Source organism: Felis catus, chromosome D2, assembly GCF_018350175.1.
Source record: "Felis catus isolate Fca126 chromosome D2, F.catus_Fca126_mat1.0, whole genome shotgun sequence".
NCBI lineage: Eukaryota > Metazoa > Chordata > Mammalia > Carnivora > Felidae > Felis > Felis catus.
This window is the reverse complement of record NC_058378.1, coordinates 18,861,823-18,884,544: the sequence shown is the minus strand read 5'-3', so window position 1 is coordinate 18,884,544 and position 22,722 is coordinate 18,861,823. Positions and strand designations below refer to the sequence as shown.

At 49.0% G+C, this 22,722-nt stretch overlaps 1 protein-coding gene and 1 long non-coding RNA gene across 6 annotated transcripts in view; one reads left to right on the top strand and one right to left on the bottom strand.

The window, feature by feature from the left end:
- The window catches only part of ABCB10 (ATP binding cassette subfamily B member 10), a 34,385-nt gene extending 14,927 nt beyond the window's left edge, over positions 1–19,458 (bottom strand). The window contains exons 1-7 of one of the 4 annotated variants that reach the window (XM_045039964.1): positions 18,747–19,458; positions 8,785–8,958; positions 8,327–8,527; positions 7,273–7,475; positions 3,152–3,286; positions 1,727–1,873; positions 593–728 (exon numbers count right to left, since the gene is read on the bottom strand). In XM_045039964.1, the coding sequence (XP_044895899.1) occupies positions 593–728; positions 1,727–1,873; positions 3,152–3,286; positions 7,273–7,475; positions 8,327–8,527; positions 8,785–8,958; positions 18,747–19,263 (1,513 nt within the window). In that variant the 5' untranslated portion in view covers positions 19,264–19,458. Of the gene's footprint in view, positions 1–592; positions 729–1,726; positions 1,874–3,151; positions 3,287–7,272; positions 7,476–8,326; positions 8,528–8,784; positions 8,988–12,262; positions 14,016–18,746 lie in introns of those variants that run through there. The other 3 variants (XM_045039963.1, XM_023240443.2, XM_003993943.5) reach the window with 3 other exon arrangements.
- A 224-nt stretch (positions 19,459–19,682) lies between these two features.
- On the top strand, positions 19,683–22,340 carry LOC109492439. 2 transcript variants are annotated; one of them, XR_002146299.3, is made up of 2 exons: positions 19,683–20,182; positions 21,368–22,340. It is a non-coding gene; the product is annotated as an uncharacterized LOC109492439 (long non-coding RNA). The 2 variants fall into 2 exon arrangements; XR_006586928.1 differs by having other exon boundaries at positions 19,683–20,309.
- Positions 22,341–22,722: the final 382 nt, after the last annotated feature.

The window sequence follows — 22,722 nt, the reverse complement described above, 5'->3', positions numbered from 1 at the left end:
TTGGCCAGGATTCAACAACAGAAGCTGAACTTCGAGAGATTCTTGACCAAGGCAAGCGACTCCGTTTCACGCACTTTCTGATTTATACTTACGACTGTTCATCGGTTTTGAATGTGGTTGACTTGGTACAAAAGGAATTTTATTTCACGGTGATTTGCCGGTCGGGTAACTACCAGAGCCACAGGAACCGTGGGTTTTGTGTGCACACCTGTTCAGCACTGTCCTTCCTTCCACCTCCTAGGTCCCAGAGCCCCCACCTGCTGGTCCCACCTCCTAGGACCAGAGCCAGCAAGCCGTGTTAACATGCAAGTTGGAAAATACGGCTCCAGTATGACCCTGAGCTCAATGAGCCACGAGAGGCCTATGAAAATCCTCACCTTCCCAGCCAAGGAACTGCTCACCTACATGGCAAGATCGCGTCCATATCTTTACATCTTTTTTCAGAGGCAATTTGGACTAACACTCTAGGAAATGTTTTTTTCAGTTGAAGTTAACTGACGAGAGGTGGTGCAATGGCAAAGTTAAATTGTTACCGCAGAGACAATAAGCTGAGTTTTAATTTGTAACTCCCAAGCCTATTTAAATTATATACCTCCAATGCTTAATCCAACCCAGAAAGCATACATTAGGAAGGAAGAGAGTTCACCCACGGTCATGTGGGCACTGCCCATCAGCAGCCCTCCTTTGTACAGGACAGAAAGCACAATCAGGTTCCCGGAGAGCCCCGTCTGTCAAATGAAGAAAATGAAGACACCTCAGGTAGGAGCCAGAAACCTAAACGCAAAAAGCGTAAATATCGCCTATAGTTTCTTTTTTGCATTTAACTATCACAACAAGGTTTTCCCAGAACACTAAGTTTTAATCTGAATTCCAAATAAAAAACTACTTTGGAAAGATCACAGTATTGAAGGAAATGATCTCATCAATGTGAAAACCTAGAAGCTAAGTCACCCATCAGATTCCTATTTTACTCAATGGACTCGGTTTGCAAAGGAAAACACAATATTAAGGACTCCCTCCCTAACAACAAGACGAATGCACAGCAAGCATATGCATTTATGTATCTTAATGTGATGCCCTGAGCAAAGGCTAGACAAGTTGAAGTCCTGTCTCTGATCTGCCTTGAGCTTTGTTAGGTACATGGTCTTTGGTAATGCTGCCTCATCTGGGCCTGTTTCCTCTGTGTCCCTAAATCATGACCATTATTGAATCGCCTCTGAAGTTCTTTCCCATTTGAACATGGTATAGATTTCCCACTCGCAGTGATTTTCTAGTTCAGTGTTGTATTTGAGTTCATTGTGATCAATGCGATCATTTTTGTCGTACTTTTTTCTTGAAACACACTGAAGTTATTTTGGTTAATCCCCAGTGGGTCTCAAACTGCCTGCATCAGAAGCGACCTGGAGGCCTGTTAAAACAGATTGTTGCTGGGCGCAGCCCCAGAGCATTGGATTTGTAGGCCTGGGGTGCAGCTGAGGGTCTACACTTCTAGACAGTTCCCCGGTGAGGCGGACGTGGCTGGTCTGGGCCATGTTGGGGATCTGCCTGCCCCCACCACCACTTAGTCACATGTAGTGGTTTCCTCTTCTTTCACAAAAATGAACTCTCAGACCTAATCTTGAAGTGGAGTAGAATTATTTTCTATTTACGGCAAAGTCAAGGGAATACAAATCTGTTTCAGTCGTAACATCTGTCCTTTGCACTCTTTTCAAAACGATCTACTTACTGCTCCAAAGAAGCCAGCCCGAGCAAACGCCTCTTTCCTTGCTAACTGCATCACGTGGTCCACTTTGCTGGTGTATTTCTCTATTTCTGTTATTTCTTTCCCAAAAGCTCGAACAGTTCTTATATTTCCAATACTTTCCTCAGCTAGCTGGGAGAATAATAAATACATTTCAGGGGAGGAAAGTCACATTTCAAGATTTCTAGAGCAAAGTTAAAATGGGGCTCTCATTTTTAAGGCATTAAAAATAGATTACAAAGCAGAGTATATGAACAATTTTATTTTTGGAAACAAATATATTTTTGTTATATTTACACATTTACACGCCACATATATGTAGATAGAAAGGCAAACGGGGGCTAATAGATGCTGAAATATGTGTATATTTTTAAAGTTGACTTATTTTGAGAGAGACAGAGAGAGTACGAGCAGGGTAGGGGCAGAGAGAGAGAGAAAGAGAGAGCTAGAGAGAGAGAGGAGATACAGAAAGAATCCCAAGTAGGCTCTGTGTGGTCAGTGCAGAGACCAGCGCGGGGCTCGAACTCACGAAACTGTGAGATTGTGAGTCGAAATCGAGAGTTGGATGCTTAACCGACTGAGCCACCCAGGTGCCCTGTGAAATATATTTTTATACAGAGAAGAAGATAGGTAAAAAGGATAGACTCCAAAAGTGTTAATACCATTCATTCTGAGAGGTAGGGTTATATGTGTTATTTTTTCTCTCGATATTTTCAAGTTTTCAATTATAAACACCCATGTTTTTTGTAACATGAAAATGTACCAGCTATGTTCAGTTTTTAAAAAATGCAATACTGGATAGCATTGCAAAGCTTCACTTCTCAATTAACAAAGGACAAAGCGTCACGCAGACACTATTTTCAAAATATAATGAGCTTTGCGATCCTACGAGAAACAGTGATGGTGAAGAGCGAAAGAGTTCACACAATGTTTAGTCAAGTGGGATCTACTTCAAGGTGTGGGTAGTAATCTAGTCTAGAAGGCAGAGTATTTTAGGTTTCTAGGATTCTAGCCTATTCTAGAAGGATAGAATCTATAGGATTCTAGCCCATAGAAACCTAGTCTGGGTTTCTAGCCTTCTTGAGGGCTCCCTTAAGGAAAAGTGAAGTACTTTTTTTTTTTTTTAATTTTTTTTTCAACGTTTATTTATTTTTGGGACAGAGAGAGACAGAGCATGAACGGGAGAGGGGCAGAGAGAGAGGGAGACACAGAATCGGAAACAGGCTCCAGGCTCCGAGCCATCAGCCCAGAGTCCGACGCGGGGCTCGAACTCACGGACCGCGAGATCGTGACCTGGCTGAAGTCGGACGCTTAACCGACTGTGCCACCCAGGCGCCCCTGAAGTACTTTTTTTGAAAAGCAGAAGCACATCTCCTCCAAGCGGAGACCACGTAAGGGAGGGGCTTTTACCTGAGTGGTCTGTGCCAGGGAATCCTGCATAACTTTGGTTAGCTTCTGTAGGTAACGTCCATAAATCACAGCAAGGACGGATATTGGAGGCACCACACTCAAAACAAAAGTGGCCAGTTGAGGTGAGACATAAAACTGTCAAAGACAAAAGCCAAAAGGTGTTAGGTGTTTGTTACACAGAGCAGCAAGACACTTTCATTACCTACTACAGGGTGTGTGTGTGTGTGTGTGTGTGTGTGTGTGTGTGTGTGTTATTCAGACACCTTCAAGCTTCATAAAACCCCCTGAGTACTGAGCACACCACACAGGGGTAATACGGACAAAGCCGCTGAAGAAAGGATGGAAATATTTTACCGTCCAGTGCTGGACCACAGCCGGCACAGTGCCGTGTGCACCTTAGACCATGCTGTCCCACGAGAGAGGGGGGGGAAGGCAGGACAGGAGTGAGGGAAGGAGGCCCGGGCTGCTCCACGCTGGCCAGACCACACCAGGAATTCTGTAGTCAAGTCTGGGTCCCCTCTAAGGCACTGAATGACCAGAGCAACGTCGCGCTGAAATGGCCAAGACGGCAAAGACACCACAAAACCCCGTATCAATCGATGATCAGGTGAAAGTAGGACTAACAAGTGGAAGAAGAGTTGGAGCTGTTTCCAGGGCTCAGAGGACCGAAGTCTCGGCAGGAGGGATGTGGACTCAACATAAGAAGTTTCTAGCAACTGGAGCTGCTCAAGGAGGAAATAATCAACTTCTAGAGACATAACATAATGGGGCTCCTGCCAACCCTGCAGTTCGGTGATTGGATTTTCAATGGTCCCAGCGTCTCTTCAACAAATGGTTAAAATCCGCCAAATCTCATCTGCACGGGAAATGGTATAGTCGGCATGAGGCTTTCTTAAAACGCTGAGGAAAAGTCGCAGAACGAAACGTACAGTGATAAACCGATCAGCCAATCGTTCATTCAACAGCCCGTTACTGAACGCCTACAGAGAGCTCACACTATTCCAGGCACCTGGGAGACAGCTGATCCATGTGGAGTTTTATCAGAGTGACAGCTAGATAGCAGATGGGTAAAAGAGAGAGACACACAGAGGATAACTGCAGGTGTAATAGGGTCTTACAAGGGCAAGTGCCCAAAGGCCCTGAGGCAGGAAGGTGGTTGGCACCTTTGACCACTTATGGACCGATCCACCCTGAGCACACAGGCCATGCAGTCCAGCAGGTCACCTGCAGGCCATGTGCAGGGGCAGGGATGCAATCAAGGCAGGCCTCACAGTTCCGGCGCCTGAATCCGACAGAGCTCAAGCAAACCAACTGCATGGGGCGTCCTCTGCGGTGGGGCCGGAATAGCCATCAGAATGTCTCGGCACCACCCACCTCTCTCTGCTCTGGTTCCGTGCTTGGTAATAAGTCTTTGAAGCCTAATGCAGGGTCCTGTCACCAAAAAGGAGCATTTGGAAGAGCAGGAACACACATTTTTTTTTTAACGTTTATTCATTTTTGAGAGACAGAGAGAGACAGAGCACGAGTGGGGAAGGGGCAGAGAGAGGGAGACACAGACTCTGGAGCAGGCTCCAGGCTCTCAGCTGTCGGCACAGAGCCCGACACGGGGCTCGAACTCACAAACTGCAAGGCCCTGACCTGAGCCGAAGTCGGACACTCAACCGACTGAGCCACCCAGGCGCCCCAGGAACACACATCTTACTGTAGGAAGGAAGATCCCGTAATGTAAACTACTAAACTTGCAGTCTGGTATAGACATTACTAGGTTCTTGTCAGCAGACTTATCAGAGGTCAGGTCCAGGGAGCTTGTGAGAAACTAAGGCTACTCTTGTTCCTCCAGGGCTAAAAACCAGGTCCCAGGTGATGCCAACTCATGAGGCTGAATGTTGGTGCCCCCCCCCCCGCCCCCCGCAAAATTTATATGCTGAAGCCTTAACCCTAGTGTGGCTATATTTGGAGATGGGGCTTCTAAGGAAGTAATTAAAGTGAAATGAGGTCATAAGGGTGGAGCCCTGATGAGATCAGGGTCCTTAAGAAAAGAGACCCTTAAGAACCTGCACGCAAGCACTGAGGAAAGGCCATGTGAGCACATGTCAAGATGGCGGCCACCTACAAGCCAAGCCAATGGAAGAAACTCACAACGAACCAACTTGGCCAGCACCTTGACCTTGGACTCCAACCTCTAGAACTGTAAGAAGTAAATCTCTGTCGGTTATGTCACCCGCTCTGTGGTACTTTGTTAAGACAGCCTGAGCAGACTAAGGCCCCTTCTGATTAGCCATCGGACTTATTCTGAACTGTCTGAAACTGTTACAGGAAGAGGTTCCCAACTTTTCCTGAGCCCCAGAACTATCGATATTTAGGAATGATGCGTTAGTGCAGGATGGGTCTTCTTGAGAAAACACGGGATTTCACAGTGGCTTTTCATTTCATAAACCAGACCTTACTGGCTCAGGTTGGCAGTACGTCCTTCTGCTCTGGACTGAGCGCTGCGTGGACGCAAAGAGGACAAAAACCCAAGCTGCTCCACTTGGGAGATGGGATCAATTAGAATCTTCACTCTGGGGATCTAGGACTGCACTGCTCACAATGATAGGGCCACATGGCCACTGATCACTGCAAATGCAGCCTGTGTGACTGAGAAACTGAATCCCTAAATTTTCACTAAAATTTAAACTTAAAAACCAATATTTCATTTCTATTCAGTTATTGGTCAAGTTTAGGTCAAGTTCTGGCATGTCAATCTACCTTTTCAATGGCAAACGTTATGAAATCTAAATACAGCTGAAATATTTCCAATGAAAATTTAGCACCCGGATTGAGATGCTCCATGAGTATAAAATACACATTGGATTTTGAAATCTTAACATGAAAAAATAATATTAAATATCAGATTAATGATTGTTACAAAAATTACATGTGGAACTGATGCTTTGTTATACTGGATTAAGTAAAATACGTTATTAAAATTAATCTCATCTTGGGGGCATCTGGGTGGCCCAGTCAGTTAAGCATCTGACTTCGGCGCACAGTTTGTGAGCTCGAACCCCACGTCGGGTTCTGCGCGGACAGTGGAAAGTCTGCTTCCGATTCTCTGTCTCCCTCTCTCTCTGCCCCTCCCCTGCTTGCTCTCACTCTCGCCCTCTCTTAAGAATAACAAATAAACATTTAAAAAATCATTTCTTTCTGCTTTTTAAAATGTGTCTACTAGAGGGGCGCCTGGGTGGCTCGATCAGTTAAGTGTCAGAGTCTTGACTTCAGCTCGGGTCAGGATCTCACGGTGCGTGAGATCGAGCCCTGCTTTGGGGTCTGCGCTGACAGCACAGAGCCTGCTTGGGATTCTCTCTCCTTCTCTCTCTGCCTCTCCCCTGCTCGCTCTCTCTCTCTCTCTCTCTCTCTCTCTCAAAATAAATAAATAACATTTAAAAATAATAATAAACTGTGGCTACTAGAAAGTTTAAAATGACCTATGTAGTTTGCTTTACATTCTAGTGGCCAGCAGCACAGGTCTGAACAGAAACAGGGTTTGAAGAAGCGAGGCAAACAGACGAAGGTGCTCAAGCCACCCGGTTAAGGCAGGAAAAGGGGCTGCGGGAGAAGAGAGAGCTCACTTCAGTGGAGTACAGACCCACTCGTGTACAGGATAGAATTTATCGTCTTCCTTACGAAGAGGAAAGGAAACCATCCCTTGGTCTTCTCAAGACAGCAATAGCAGCTCTACTGCATTTTTTGGTGTGGGCCGGGGGGAGGCGGGTGGAATGTGACTTACTTACCTTTCCTCTGACACACAGCTTGGCACTCAAAGCGCTCCTTCCACCTGTTGCTTTTTTCAGCAACATTCTTTCACACATTCTTAGAAAACCCAGGCAAGAATGCAATCTTTCCTAAATGTTAATGGTGCACGCTCCAGATAAGAAGTCATCCTGGAGGAATGAAGGGTGCAGGAGGCCGCACAGGAGGAAGCAAGCCCCACATCCCCCGTGCCTCTGTGGCAGCACTCCTGGCTAAGTGGCTTATGGGGCGATGAGAACAGCTCAGCTAGAGCTCATCCCCTGACTGAGAGGCCCGGAACAGGCCAAAGCCCTGACCAGAAGGCGCCGATGCCAGCCAGGCCGACGTACCATCATGCCAATGCCAATGGAAGCCTGGGCCCCGGCCCTGAGCCCATCCGACAGGTTTTCGGTAATTGAGCGCCCCAGGAGTGCGGTGTCCGAGGAGAGGCGGTTAATCAATTCTCCAGTGCGAGTCTTGTCGAAGAAAGCAACCTCCTGCCTCAGAAGAGAGGAGAATAACGAAGCCCTCAACCTATTCACAATGCGCTGACCTGCAAAAGCAAACAAGAACGGCATCAGCTTGGGTCGAGCCAGCTAACAGGCAGCGGCTCGGGCGGCTGTCGTCAACCTCCTCCCAGCATGTCTGGGGCCCTGCGTCCACCTGCTGGCAACAGGCCCCCCTGAGCCCCGGCACGCTGACACGCAGACACTGGTAACGAGCACTCTTTCTGCCTCAGGAAGCGTGCGGAGACCGTGGATGCGCAGGAGGGGACCCGGGGATAAAACAGAAGATCGCTGAGAGACATTTTAAACAGTACTATTTACAAATGAGGCTTCCTACGCTAACTTCCCCAAAGCTGATTCTGTTCCCCCCTGGCAATCCTTTTCTGTACCGAGCTCGGCAACGGGCAAGGGCCGGTTAATCATCCGCAGAGCGTTTTATGAGCTAAGTGGCGAGCAGCCGGCGGAAGAGTCGGGCACCCCGGGCTCTGTGATTTCTGTGGTTGTCACCGGCCTGTTAACAGCCAGGCCTCGTCACGGAAAGGCTGTAAAACACCATCGCCCCAGTGCCCACTGGAGGGGAAACACAAACACGGAGCATGCAAGATTTCCACAGCTCCCTGGAGAAGGCTCAGAACTCCAGCCTCCTGCCCACGGGCCGTGCCTCCCGTAAGACAGGCGGCTTCCCTCCCTTCCACCCACGTACCAGGGGAGCTGAGAAGTGAGCGCCAGATCGAAAAATATTCGTAGCTCCCACGTCTGGCCAGACATGGGGCTTTGTCCCCGCTGGATGGGACTGTGGGAAAAGAGGAACAGGGGGCCCGGAGCGCACGAAACCCCACGTGAGCCCCAGTGCGAATCCTCTGGAACGCCTCGCTCGGCAAGGTGAGGGCCCTTTTACCTGAAGTCTGCATGAGGTAGACGCGAACAGTGTTTGCAGCAGCACCGCACAGGAACACGCCGCTGAGCGCCAGGCAGAGGCGGGTCAGGGTATAGCCGTAGTCCACGGTGGGGTTTGTGTAAATGACATCGATGATCCTCCCCAGGAAGAAGGGAGCGGACATGGTGATGACACTGGACATGGCCAGAAACCCAACTGCGGCTAGAAAACACAGGAAGTTCTCAGGCCCGGGGGTGCTTCGGCGAGGGGCGGGGCGCCGAATTCACCAAGCGTCTTGCCCGCAGCAGCTGTTCAGAGCGTGCGCTGCTCAGAGCTTGCGCAGAGCAGGTGCTGCGGGTTTCCTTCTTTCAGCTCCCGGGCCCTTGACTAAAGGCAAGAACCGAGGAGCTTCCAGGGACAGAGTGAGGAGGGTGACCGAGCATACCCAAGTAGCCAGAGAAGATGACTTTTGCTTTTACCCAGGTTTGATCGTGTCTTCCTTGCCAGGAATATCCAAGAGCTGACGGTGGAAAATCTGAAAATCCGTTCTGGCCTCCCTCCCTGCCGCTTGATCTTGGTGTTTATCTCAGATGAGATTTTTCCTGCATTCATGCTACACGTGGTTATTCCCTGGCATCTGAACTGTATCTTCGCTGGAAGATCAAGCAACGCAGGTGGATCTCTGAATTATGTATAGAATTTCAGAACTTTAAATAACCTTTGGAAAGCAGTTGCTGTCATCCATGACACATGTGGCACGTTCCCTCTTAATCTTACTGCTTTGGGGAATAAAGCACCAGAGTACTGGCGTGATAGGACAATAGATAATAATACAATTGTTCATCCGTCTAAAAAACAGTGGGATAGAGTCTTAACAGAAAGGAAGATACTGAGAAAACCCAACCAGGAACAACACATAAAACAGGTGAGTGCATTCCTAATAAGGGAGTGCAAATCTACACTACAAAGGTATTCCAGTTTTCATCTACTGGATTGGCAAAAATCAGAGATCGATAACACACCGTGCTGGAAGAAGCTGTAGGAAAAGGGGCATTTGCACTGTTAGTGGGTGTGCAAAGTGGTACAAATGCAACGGAGAGTGATGCGATCATATCGGTTAAAATGTGAATGTACATTCCCTTTGATCCAGCAATTCCGCCTCTAAGATTCTAACTTCTATGTATACTCCCCTAAGTGTATGCAAAACATGTACCCTCACGGATGTTCGTTACAGCATCACTTATACCAGTGGAACATCCACAAATGGGGAACAAGTTAGATCAATAAAGGAGCATTTATTTTCTGAGTGTTACACAGTTATTAAAAAGAATGGGGCAACTCTATAGGTACTGACGTCACCAAGCTACAATGTCAGTGAAAACAGCCCAGGACCCGGATGTTAACGTTTTCTTGTTGGTTTCGAAGTTTACGTACACACAGGACAACTCCAGGAGAGTAATCAGACGCAGGCAACAAAAGTTCCTTCTTAAGACCAGGGTGACTGGGGGGCAGGGTATGTGCTACTGCGTACTTTTGAGCTTGGTCCTAGTAGGAACCCACCTAGTACCACCACCATAAAGCCAATGGCGAGGCTCCTAGATGAACACCAAATGGACTGAACCCCAGGAGATGGGAGCTCTCACACCCTGCAAGTAGCAATTGCTTCTCTTGGTGTTTTGTCTAATGCTAACCACTGCAGTTAAAGGTATTACTTTCACGTAACCTCAATAAAAAGAATATAGACTGTATTATTTACAATACCAAGTGTCCATCCACAGATGAATGGATAGTGTGGTATACGCGCGTGCGCGCGCGCGCACACACACACACACACACACACACACACACACACACACACAGTGGAATATTACTCAGCCATAAAAAAGCATGAGGGCTTGCCATTTCCTCTAATATGGATGGACCGAGTGGGTATTAGGCTGAGTAAGGTAAGTCAGACAAAGAAAGACAAACAGCACGTGACTTCACTTACATTTGGAGCATAAAAAACAAAACAAATGGACAAAATATTTTAGACTCTTAAATACAGAGAACTGGAGATTACCAGAGGAAAGGTGGGAGAGAGTATTAAGAGACAGATACAGGGGTGCCTGGGTGGCTCAGTCGGTTGAGCGTCCGCCTTCGGCTCAGGTCATGATCTCACGGTTCGTGAGTTCGAGCCCCGTGTCGGGCTCTGTGCTGACAGCTCAGAGCCTGGAGCCGGCTTCAGATTCTGTGTCCTCTCTCTCTGCCCCTTCCCCGCTCATACTCTGTCTCTGTCTGTCTCTCAAAAATGAATAAACGTTAAAAAAAATTAAAAAAAAAAGGGTGATAGATATAGGAGATGAACTGGAACAAGCTTCCAGTTATAAAATAAATAAGCCACAGAGATGCAGAGTACAGTCTGGGGAATACAGTCAATAATACAGTACTAAATGCTGTTTGGTGACAGATGGCGACTACATTTATCGTGGTGGGCACGGAGTAAAGGGCAGAATTGATGATTCAATATATTACACCTGGAACGAATATAACTTTGCACATCAACTAGACTTCAATCAAAACTATTTGTTTAGATTTTAAAAAGAGCAAAGAGCAGACTCAGTGCCAACGGTTATTTGGCTGGCAGAGCGCTAGGAGAAAGGGGAGGCGTTTAGGGAGGGAACATTTCCCACAATGGCTCTCTTCCTTCCTCGAGGCCTCCTGACATCCTGTTCTGGAGAAGACCTTAGCGGACAACCTTCTGGCAACCTTCGTTAAAATACAAATACCCAAACACTGCCTGCGTCACTCCCTCTTCCTTCTTCTCCTAGCACTTGCCACCTTCTGGCATTCTAAACCAAAAGTGTCACTTGTTTACTGTCTACTCTCCACTAGGACCTAAAAGATTTTTGTCTGTTTCGTTCACTGCTATCCTCCCACCGCCTACGGGGACAGAGACACAGGAGAAGTTCAATAAACATCTGCTGGATGAATAAACAAATAAACTGAACTGGGGCAAAGAAGGCACAAAAGTCTATCACACCAAAGTGCCTCAGTGAGCCTAACTAGGAACGGAGTATCTGGTGCCTCGGAAAGTCCACATGGAAATGATTCTTTGCACAGAGCCAGAAAGTTCCTGTGTCTGGCTTCATACTGCACAACCACAGTTTAACTGAATAATGTGAACCTGGTCAAGGGCCGTTTCATTTTGATGCAAGACCTGGGGTCTTGTTTCAAAATGCCACGCTCCTGACAAGAGCCCAGAGGGACTGAAAGCCCACCAGGCCCAGAGAATGTTTACTCGGGATTCTGCCCAGCACAACCTCAGGGAGCCAGTGTGCTCCGGAGAGAGGCGTCCTGAGGAACGAGGGATTAACCCGAGAGGCCCTTCTGTTTCATCTGTCATCAGTAGCTAGCTAGTCTCTCCAGTCTGCTCTTTCGCTCTGGCAAACGCCTCCACGGGTGCAATGCATGTGAAGTGCCACAAGGGTCCATTTCCCCCTCCCTCCTCCCGTCTTTTAACTCAAATTGATGATTCCAAATCAGAATCTGGAGTTCGTGAATGAAATGCCCCACGATTTAGATTCTGAACCCTGGTTCTGACACAGTCATAATAACGATTACAAAGAGGAAAGAATTTAGTTGAATCCAAACTCATTCCAGGATATCCCCTTTTTCCTTTGAATTAAAAAAAAAAAAAAGATTATCAGCCTGTTTTATTGCCATTTGTGTCCTTCTCCTACAATGCAGGACACAAAAGTAGAATAAAATAGACAAAAGTAAATGAACGTAGACAAAAGTAAAATAAAAGATTTTTTCAGCTTTCAGTTAGATGGATTCTTTTTAATGGACGTCTTCCCTACATACCACTGTCTTTGACATTAATGAATAATTTAGATTTGAACCAGAACTATCGTTCCAGATTCCTCCCTAAACCCAACATGCCAAGGACACTGCAACCCTTCTGAAATTCTTCACCTGTTTTCCATGGTTAAGCCTCTTGCCTGATGGGACCCAGCGACTGTTATGTATCTCTTGACAGATTTCTTCAGGTATCTTCCTGAAGGTTATCCTCGTTCTACTGAACCACGGCATCCAAAAAGTGCAAGAAATATTCTTCAAAGGGAGCAGGGAAGAAATCCTAAAATGCAGAGTTTACTCATGAAAGCACAGAGGTTTTTGGGGTGGGTGGAAGAAGCTGTACAGCATGACCCCCAGCTGCTGGACATAGAACCAATCTTTTAGCGAAGCATCCGACCATCAGGCCGGTACAGCTATCCCCAGTGTCGTTCCAGGACTAAAGACGAAGCACAAAAACGAGCCCCCACCACGATCTGAAGCCTCTGATAGGCATTATCTCCTTGAATCTTCCCAGCACCCCTCTTATCCTCATTATTTTAGGGGCAACTCCAGCAAAGAGGTGAGGGCGCTTGCCCAAGGTCACCCAGTTCATATAGGACAGAACCCTGTTCTGACACAAAGCCTTCCTCTCCTTCCTACATTCCAAGCAGAGAAATCGGCATGAGCCTGGGGTCGGGGCAGGCCAGGAAGCAGCAGAATGGCTGCAGGACAGAGCTGGAATAGGGACCTCGTGACACAAAAGCAGCCCCGAGAAACAAAGTGGAGAGGTGGGGGGGCTGCAGATTGTGAAGCGGAACAGGGAATCTGCAGTATGGCAGGCTGTCAGAGGGCTTTAGGCGGGCGAGTGCTACAGGCAACTTTGCATTTTAAATGTCGCGCTCTGGCTGCAGAGTGAAAGGAGAGAACTGGAGGCCAGCAGGACCGCAGACGGAGACCGCTTACGGTGTGGTGTTCCAGGGTTTCAGGCAAGGGGGACTGGGGGAACTAGGGTGGGGACAGAGGGGACAAGGAAGGTGACAAGGACTGCAGATGTTTTTAGGAACGAGGCTCCAGAGGACCCGAGAATTGACCGGATTTGGGAAGCGTGTTAGGAGGGTAGGTTCTAAGCTGAGACCTAGCTCTGCCATCTAGCTGTTGGACCTTCAGTGAGTCACTCAACCGCTCTGTGCCTCAGTTTCTTCATCTGTAAAACGGCAATAAAAATAATACCTCTTTCATAGAGATACCACAAGGAGAAAATTCAGTACATACATGTAAAGCATCTGGTACGGTGCCCGATATCTAGCAAACAATACGTAGTAGATAGCACTTCCGTTGTCCCCATCACAAGGAGTCAAGAATGTCTCTGGCTTTGGCAAAGGGGTTCACACAGCAGCCCGCTCTCTGAGAGAAGTGGCAGCAGAAAAGGCAGTTTGGGGGAGGAAGGCAACTTTGGATTTTGGACATGTTGAGTTTTCAGGCATCTGGGAGACATTTCCGTGGATGCAAGGTGGGTACCATGGGGAACAAAGGAGTAGAAGATACTCCAGGTTCGAGGGTGAGGTGAAGAAGCCTGGCATCTAAACTGGACAGGGAAGGAAGTGAAGACGCGAGGGGCTGGCGGACTAGCAGGAAGCAGAGCATTTAGGAAACTTCTTAGGTTCATGCAGAACAAAGACCTTCCAGACTGTCAGCACGTGCTGAAGACTGAGGCATCTGGGTCATATGTGCAATTGGGGGGCGGGGGGGCTGCCTTTGCCTCCAGTACTCTCTGCTCAGGGGACACGACGGCCACCCATGTAATTTTATTATTTTTTTAACGTTTATTTATTTTTGAGAGAGACAGAGAGACAGAGACAGAGCACGAGTGGGGGAGGGGCAGAGAGAGAGGGAGACCCAGAATCCGAAGTAGGTGCTCCAGGCTCCGAGCTGTCAGCACAAAGCCCGACGTGGGGCTCGAACTCGTGGACCGCGAGATCATGACCTGAGCTGAAGTCGGACGCTTAACCGACTGAGCCACCTATGTAATTTTAAATCTTCTAATCGCCACATTAAAAGAGTAAAAGGGAGTGGGTAAGATTAATTTTAACAACACACTTGATCCAATATATCCAAGTTATTAAACAACATGTAATCTACATAAAAATAATAGCGAACCCTACAATGATACTTCACTTTTTTTTTCCTTCATACCAAGTTCTTTTAAAATCTGGTATGCACTTTCCACTTAAATCAATGCTAACACGTTTCATAGCACAGCTACAGAACGTTAAGGCGTTCTCTGATACATGGTGTCTCCAGAGCAAACAAACATCCCCCGCTTTCTGGAGCAGTCCCCATTTCAAAGGTACAGCCTCATGTGCCAGTTAGTACTGTCCTTGTCAGAGCCTCTGTCCTGACCGGGGACTTCAGGGAATAGTCGCTCTCAGCACGGCTCATCCGCTCCTTGTTTACCGTATTCACTGGCTTTATCACTTCATTGTTTTTGGTCACTTCATAAAATATAACTTATACATTCAGCAAAAGCTCCCGGTGGGCATGGGGTTCTCAGAATGGCCCTAATCTCAAAGCACACAGCCCTTATCAGTATTTTAAGTGAGAGGCACCCTCCCAGGTCCTCCACAGAGGCCTCAACTGAACAGTGTGGGTGGAGGGGTGTGGTGTATCTCGCACAGTGTAACCGGGAACCTGCCTGGCAAGGTGTCTCTGTGTGCACCTCCAGGTTGGCACTGTGGTCACGACCCCACAGGACCCCAACGGCCCACACACCTCACTGCTGAGATCAGCTCACGCAGTGCTCCCTGCCCCTAACTCAGTGGGATGGTCAGAGCCCTCCACCGCCCCCCTCTATCTGCCAGGCGCAGCAAGGGGCTCTGACAAATGACTTCTTATCCCAGCAGTCCACTAGGGGCTCCTCAGTGAGCTCCTGTATCTTTGAAGACTCCTTCTGGCCAAGGGGATAAGAGGAAGAGTTATCAGTGAGACCCGAGAGCACCGCTGTGGGCCACAGCTGTAGGAAGATGGGCTGCGGATTCCTCTAGCAAGTGGGTAGCAGGGGAGGGGGCGCAGGGGAGGGGGCACAGGGGCGGGTGAGGGGCTGCAGTGCCTCTAGAAGACCCGGGGGGGGGGGTGTGGGTGACGCCACGACCGCTCTCTGCACACACACATCTGGAAACAGTTCAAATGGCAGACCCTGATTTTACAGTTTCTGACACAAATTACTTAAGATCCAACTTTCCCGGTCACGCACTTCAGGTGGCATACTCAGCAAACTGCTGAAGACAGAGGAAAACGTCGTTAATCAGATGTATGGCTGAATTGTTAAAAAAGGACGTTTGCGTTTGTTTTCCTAAAAACCAGCACGTTAACATTGGAATTCCTTCTCTGCAACTCGGGTTTTTTTTTTTTTTTTTTTTTTTTGGTCTCTTGATTATAACACACACATGCGCGTGCACACACGCACACAGCTCTTTATCTGTAGCATTTCGAAGAGCTGTGCCAACATCTGAGGCTGCCCTTATGATGATAAGTTACAAATTAATGACGACATGACACCCCACTTCCTTTTAATCCCACAAATGCCAACATCCAGATTGGCCTCAATGTATCATACACAATGACTTTTGAGGAAACCGTATGTCCTAGTAAGGGTTTTTCAGCAGATTTCCTTATAAGGTACAACACGTGCTGATTGTTTAGAAGAATTAGTGAACCAACCTCAGCCTTTCTCGGATTAAATGTTCACAATTATTCAGCGAGGCAGATCAAAACAGCTCTTCTTTTTTAAATTTTTTTAATGTTTTATTTATTTTTGAGACAGAGAGAGACAGAGCATGAGCAGGAGAGGGTCAGAGAGAGAGGGAGACACAGAATCTGAAACAGGTTCCAGGCTCTGAGCGGTCAGCACAGAGCCTGACTCGGGGCTCGAACTCATGAACCGCGAGATCATGACCTGAGCCGAAGTTGGACGCTCAACCGACTGAGCCACCCAGGCGCCCCAAAACAGCTCTCTTATAATAAAAGGCGGTACAGCTCTTGCTGTACTTCTCCACATACCAGCGTGGTGGGACATGTGGGAACAGAGTAAGAAGGTACAGGGATGGGGGCGCCTGGGTGGCGCAGTCGGTTGAGCGTCCGACTTCGGCCAGGTCACGATCTCGCGGTCCGTGAGTTCGAGCCTTGCGTCGGGCTCTGGGCTGATGGCTCAGAGCCTGGAGCCTGTTTCCGATTCTGTGTCTCTCTCTCTCTCTGCCCCTCCCCCGTTCATGCTCTGTCTCTCTCTGTCCCAAAAATAAATAAACGTTGAAAAAAAAAAAATTAAAAAAAAAAAAAAAGAAGGTACAGGGATGATGGGCACGCGAGATGCGGGGCTAGGCTACCCATGGTGGCGAGCCCATGTGGGCACTAGCAAAGCCTGACACCTAAAAAACCTTCTCAGCGCCTAATATCTCAGAAATAAAACAAAACTGGGCACCCGGGGGGCTCAGCCGGTTACGTGTCCAACTCTTGGTTCCGGCGCCGGTCGTCTCACGGTTTGTGAGATCGAGCCCCACGTGGGGCTCTGTGCTGACAGCGTGGAGCCTGCTGGGGCTTCTCTCTCTCCCCCGCGCTCTGCCCTTCCCCCACTCACTCGCACGCTCTCTCTCTCTCTTCATAAAGAAATAAACTTTAAACACCCCTGGTTTTCCTGGCACTCACTCTGAGTTGCATATGGGAATGGCAGACACACCCTGTAGGGTTCAGGGTCTCTACGTTTGGGCCTCAATCTGGGCCTGGTTGTACCATTATTTATTCTTCCACCTCAGGCACTCGGAGCCCCTGCTCTAGGCAGCACACATGCTAAGAACTAGACAGAATTAGGCCCAGCGCCATTCTCAAGCAGCTCACAGTCCAGTGGGATCTTCCGGTCTCAAAATGTCCTTTTAATAGAGTAAAAGATCTTTATTTCCAACAAAATCTACGTACAATCAAGTGAGCCATGACATAAATTCTGTCTACCTCAGTGATACCAAGAATTCCCCTAAGCTTCAACAGTAAGAAGAGAAACATTCTCTCCCTATCTGCCCTCCTCCGTAGCACCAACCTGCCCTACATCGCAAATGACTCTCTTGGAAAATCTTTTCTTTTTTTTTTTTTTATTTAAAAAAATTTTTTTTTTTCTTCAACGTTTATTTATTTTTGGGACAGAGAGAGACAGAGCATGAATGGGGGACGGGCAGAGAGAGAGGGAGACACAGAATCTGAAACAGTCTCCAGGCTCTGAGCCATCAGCCCAGAGCCCGACGCGGGGCTCGAACTCACGGACCGCGAGATTGTGACCTGGCCGAAGTCGGACGCTTAACCGACTGCGCCACCCAGGCGCCCCGGAAAATCTTTTCTAAAGCAGTGGATTTGCGGCAAAGAGTGTGGGATTCTCACTGTTTCAAGGGCTGCATCTGACAACCTCACAGGCCTCGATCCCAAGCCCTCACCACGGTTGCAGTTTTCTCTCCAGTCATATGATTATTTCATTTGTTTCTTCCCCACTAAGCTGAAAGCCCTAGGAGGAACAGGAACTGTGTTTCTTTCCGCTCACCCACGCAACCCCATGGCCCACCAGACTCTGAGGGGGCTCAATAAATATTTATTACAGAAATGAAGATTTAGGGGAATCTCAGAAACTTTTAAATCTTAAAAGGCCAACATTTCCCGAATTATGGTTAAAAACGAGGAGCCATAGAAAATCGTTCTGAAACATTCATTTTGGGGCGCCTGGGTGGCTCAGTCGGCTGAGTGTCTGACTTTGGCTCAGGTCGTGATCCCTCGGTTAGTGGGTTCAGCCCCAAGTCAGGCTCTGTGCAGGCGGCAAGAAGCCTGCTTCAGATCTTCTGTCCCCCTCTCTGTCCCTCCCCCGGCTCACGCTCTCTCTCTCAAAAAAATACACATTTAAAAACATTCACTTTTATTTCTTTAAAAAATTACTCAATTACGATTTAGTTGGGGTTTGGTCTATAGTGTGCTCAAAGTTTCTGGAGTTTACAGATCACTGACGGTAGGCAGTGTTTGATTTTTTTTGAAGAGCTAGTAACTTCCTGCTTACCACTGAGGGAGGCAAAAAGCACGAGACAAATCTGAAAGGTTTAGACTGTTTTACTTCACACAGCAAAAAAAAAAAAATGCTGTTTAATAAACTTGTCTAAGGCAAAAAATGTTTTTAAGTAGTATCAGTGTATAATACAAAATAGGTATATTTTTGGCTAGAATAAATTTTACAATGAAGGGGGGGGGGGGAGGGACGCGGCCCGTTCTGAGAATACTGGCAATGCCAAAGCAGAACAGACCCAAAGGTTCCAATAATGAAATACTGCTCCACTCGTATCATGTGTCAAGCCGAGAAACATAAAACACAACTCGGCCAACCTGAACGCTCGACAGTGCTACCGGGAGGTGAGCGCTCCACCCGGCCCTTCTTGGTGGAGATCCTCAGGTAAGAAGCCAGCCCGTCCCTACACCCAGTGTTACAAGTGGCCCAGGGTCTCTCTGCAGCCCCCGCGGTGTCCCCTCTCGGCGGTCGCGGGACCACGCGCTTTGTAAGGGGTGCTGACCAGCGTTGGGAAGAGAACGGACGGAGAAAAAGCCCTACCTGCCAGCCTCCCGCGCTCCGGATACGCCAGCCCCAGAAGTTTCCGGGCATCCGAACGCCTGGCCGCCGCGGAGCGCATTCGCGAGTCGTCTCCGGGAGTCGCCGCGGCCGCAGGCAAAGCCGGCCCGCGCTGCCTGGCCTCGTCCCCGACCCGGGCGGCCACTGCTGGGCCGCCCGGGAGCCCGGCGCGCGGGAGCCGCGCAGCTCCGGGCCCGGCGAGCCCCCAGCACCTGCAGGCGCCGGGGGGCCGCGCCCACAGCCCCAGGAGCCGCGCGAGGCCTGCTCCGCCCCCGGGGCCGCGGGGACCCCCGCCCGGGTAGCCGCTAGTCCAGCGGCGCGGGCCTCGCGCGGCTCCGGCGTCCCCGAGGAACCGCGGCCCCGCGCCCCAAGGCCGCGCCGGCCAAAGGCCCGTCAACTGCGGCCGGGGCCCCGGGACACGGGCGCCCGGGGCCCACGTTCTGGCGGCCGGGCTTCGCCACACGAGCAGCCGCAGCGGCCAAGCAGGCGGGCCGTGCATGGCGCCGCGTCCGCCCCGTGCGCCTCAGCCTGCCCGGCCCGGCGCGCACAGAGGCCGAGGACCCTCCCGGCCCGGCCGAGCAGAGGGCGTGAACGCGGCGCCGCCCGCAGCCCCGCCCGTTGTCACCCGCCGTCACCCTTCTCCTCGGGCCCCCGGCCCCCGCGCACGCCCCGGGTCGCGCCCGCCCCATGCCCGTCCTAGCCGCGGCCCTCCGCCCGCACGGGTCCCCGCCCCCGAGGGCGGCGACCCTGGCGCCGCACCACACCCCCTCCAAGGAGCCCCCTCCCGCCTCGGGGGTCCTTCCCCGCAGCGCCCCCCACCGGGCTGCAGAGCGCGAGGCGCGGAGCCGGCGGCGCCAAAGACGGGGCTGAAGAAAGCGTCGGGCGCTGCTGCGCCTGCGCACTATCGTGCGGGGAGCTTTTTCGCGCTTCTCAGTCCCTTCCCGTAAAAACCTGCGAGCCCTTTCTCACGCCGGACGACTCGGCGGAGCGCGCAGACCGGATCACACGATGACCGGTGAAGGGATGCGGCGGCCCGACAGCGAGCTGGTCTGGGCTCGGGGAGGGTCCGCGGCCCCGGCGACCCTGGCTGGGGCCGGTCCTGTCACCCTACGTCCCAGGGCCGAGCACGGACTGAGACGCAGAACGTTGCTGGAGAGGACACCGCTGCGGGTCAGCGCGGTTATGGAAGGCGTGGTGGTTGGAGGAGGTGGTTGGCGAGCCGTGAAATTGGATAACTTTGAGGAAAGGAAGAGATCATTTCCTAACCTGAGCCGAAGTGCAAAAACACATGGTCGAGACACCCCGGCTGCTGAGAGTGCAGAAGACCAATCTAAATGCAATGTAGTATTTTAATGCACGTGCAAGGAAAGCCAGAGGAGAGGATCTTAAAACCCACCGGGACGCAAGGAGACTTCAAGGTGCAGGCATCTGTACGCTGGGGGATTAGGGATGGGACCAGCCTGATTCTCTAACATGTATGAGGCGTGGCTGAAGAAGGTGGATTGAGTTTTTGTTGACTCGTAATTTTACAAAGCCGATACGAGGGTAAGGCTAGTGAGAGACACGTGCTTCAATCGCAAAATGTATGGATTCGAGAAAAAAAAAAACCCTAAACCTCCATAATCAAGATAAATATTTTAATGCAATATTTTTTAAAATCAAAATTAATGCAAAAAAATCCATCATGAGCAATGTATCAGAATTTCAAATGCATTTCTGCATTTGCACAATCCTGCCTCTCTCCTCCCACGTTAATCCCACCCCTAAAAACCTTATTTACAAAATTAGGCAGTTAGCAGCTGGCCTACTTTGCCAATTATTCTTTCTATTTTTGGATGAAAGTGTTATCTTGATTAGGGACACTTTTTAGGCCCCTTTAAGTTTCACCCCCAGGAGAGTGCCTCACTTACCTCACCCTACTTGGGGTGCCCTGGTAGGTAAGGAGTGTAGGACTTTTGAGAGGAAGTATTGATCATAGAAAGGTGGTGTGGAATTAAATAGTGCTTCAAATGCCCTGATGAGCAGGAAGTGAGCAGGAAGCATGCCTTCCTCTAAATTCCAACCTCTTAGACCCAGGGGAGCATGGAATCCCCACCCAAGTTAACCATGACTTAGGTTAGCCTCTCATCGGTGTCTAAATTCTAGGATGCAGGGTATAGTATGAAACACCATAGAAAAGCAAGAAAAGCCTGTGCATTAATCCTGAGACAACAAACAAAAGTCCAAATCCTGACCAATGACAGACAGAAAGGGCTCTTGGTGGAGGTGTGGTTGAACCAAGCAGTAAAATCTGGCCTTCCATGAATAGACTCTTAATAGGTTTAGTGGGCAACAGGTGTTGAATTCAAAAAGGATGTCTTTTGACGGAAACTTGAGAGCAGTGGAATTACTTCGAGAACAGTTCCACCTGTGGGTTCCTGTACCTCTCAAAGGGCGAACAGGGAGCTCATGTGGACAGCAGGACCCCTGCCCTGCCCCGCCCCCATGGGCAGCACAAGAAGCAAACAAAAATCTTCCTGGTGTGAGGTCTCTGATCTGATAAGGATGGAGGTGGGGCTGTCATTTGACCTTTCTTTGTACATTTCTTTTTCTCTTAATTCAAGCTTGCAGGTTATCCAGTCAAGGACCGGAGTGGCGAGGCAATGGCTGAAAGATGAGCCTACATACAGTTCCCTCAAGCATGAACCAGGAAGGGGTGCAATCTACATGGGGCAGAAGTGTTTTGTAAATTCCTCTGAAGTCCAGATTGAAGTTTTTGGTAACTCATCTGCATTGTGTGCTTAGAGTGAAGGCTGAGGCTGTAACTATCTCAGCAATATGACTCAGGCAGGCTGAATGCAGTGTAAGCAGGTTTCGGCATCTTTCGCTTTTACGTTCTCTCTCACCCCCTCCCCAAAGACTCTAGAGGAAGGTTGTTATGGGTTGAATTGTGTTCCTCCAAAAAAGATATGTTGAAATCCTAACTCCTGGTATCTCAGAATGTGACCTTATTTGGAAACAGAGATATAGTACATTAAAGTAAGATGAAGCCATATTGGAATTGGAGTAGGGTATCAATTTTTAAAAAATATTTATTTTTGAGAGAGAGAGAGCGCACGAGCAGGGGAGGGGCAGAGAGAGAGGGAGACACAGAATCTGAAGCAGGCCCCAGACTCTGAGCTGTCAGCCCAGAGCCGACACGGGGCTCAAACTCATCAACCGTGAGATCGTGACCTGAGCTGAAACCCAAGAGTTGGACGCTTAACCGACTCAGCCACCCAGGTGTCCCTATCTGATTTATAATAGAAGACATGAAAACTAAAATGACAAGCAGATACCATTCTCCTCAATCATTTAAATAAAGATCAAAAAGTTTTACTGCATTGCCTTGATGAGGGTGAGGTGTCCACATGTTGGTGAAAAATGTCAATTGCTGCACGAAAGCACTTGCTATATCTATTAACAATGTAAATACATATATCCTTTGATTGCACAATGTCACTTCCAGGATTTTTAACAATAGACTATTTTTCAGAGCGGTTTTAGGTTCACAACAAAATTGAAAGGAAGATACAGAATTTCCCACCTGCCCCGTGCCTTGACACAAGCACAGCCTCCCCCCTCCCCCACTAACAACACCCCCACCAGAGTCCACTGATGGATGTCCATAGTTAACATTAGGGTTCACTCTTGGTGTTGTACATTTGGATGAATGTATAAGGACACGTATCCACCATTACAGCATCATACAGAGTTGTTTCACTGCCTAAAAATCCTCTGCTTTGTCTATCCATCCCTCCTTCCCCCTCGCCCCAGGAACCACTGATCTTTTTTACTGTCTTCATAGTTTTGCCTTGTTCCAGAATGTCCAATGTACAGTATGTAGCCTTTCAGATTGGTTCCTTTTAGTTAGTAATGGCCTTTGAGTTTCTTCCATGTCATTCCATGGCTTGATAGCTTATTTCTTTCCAGCCCTGGA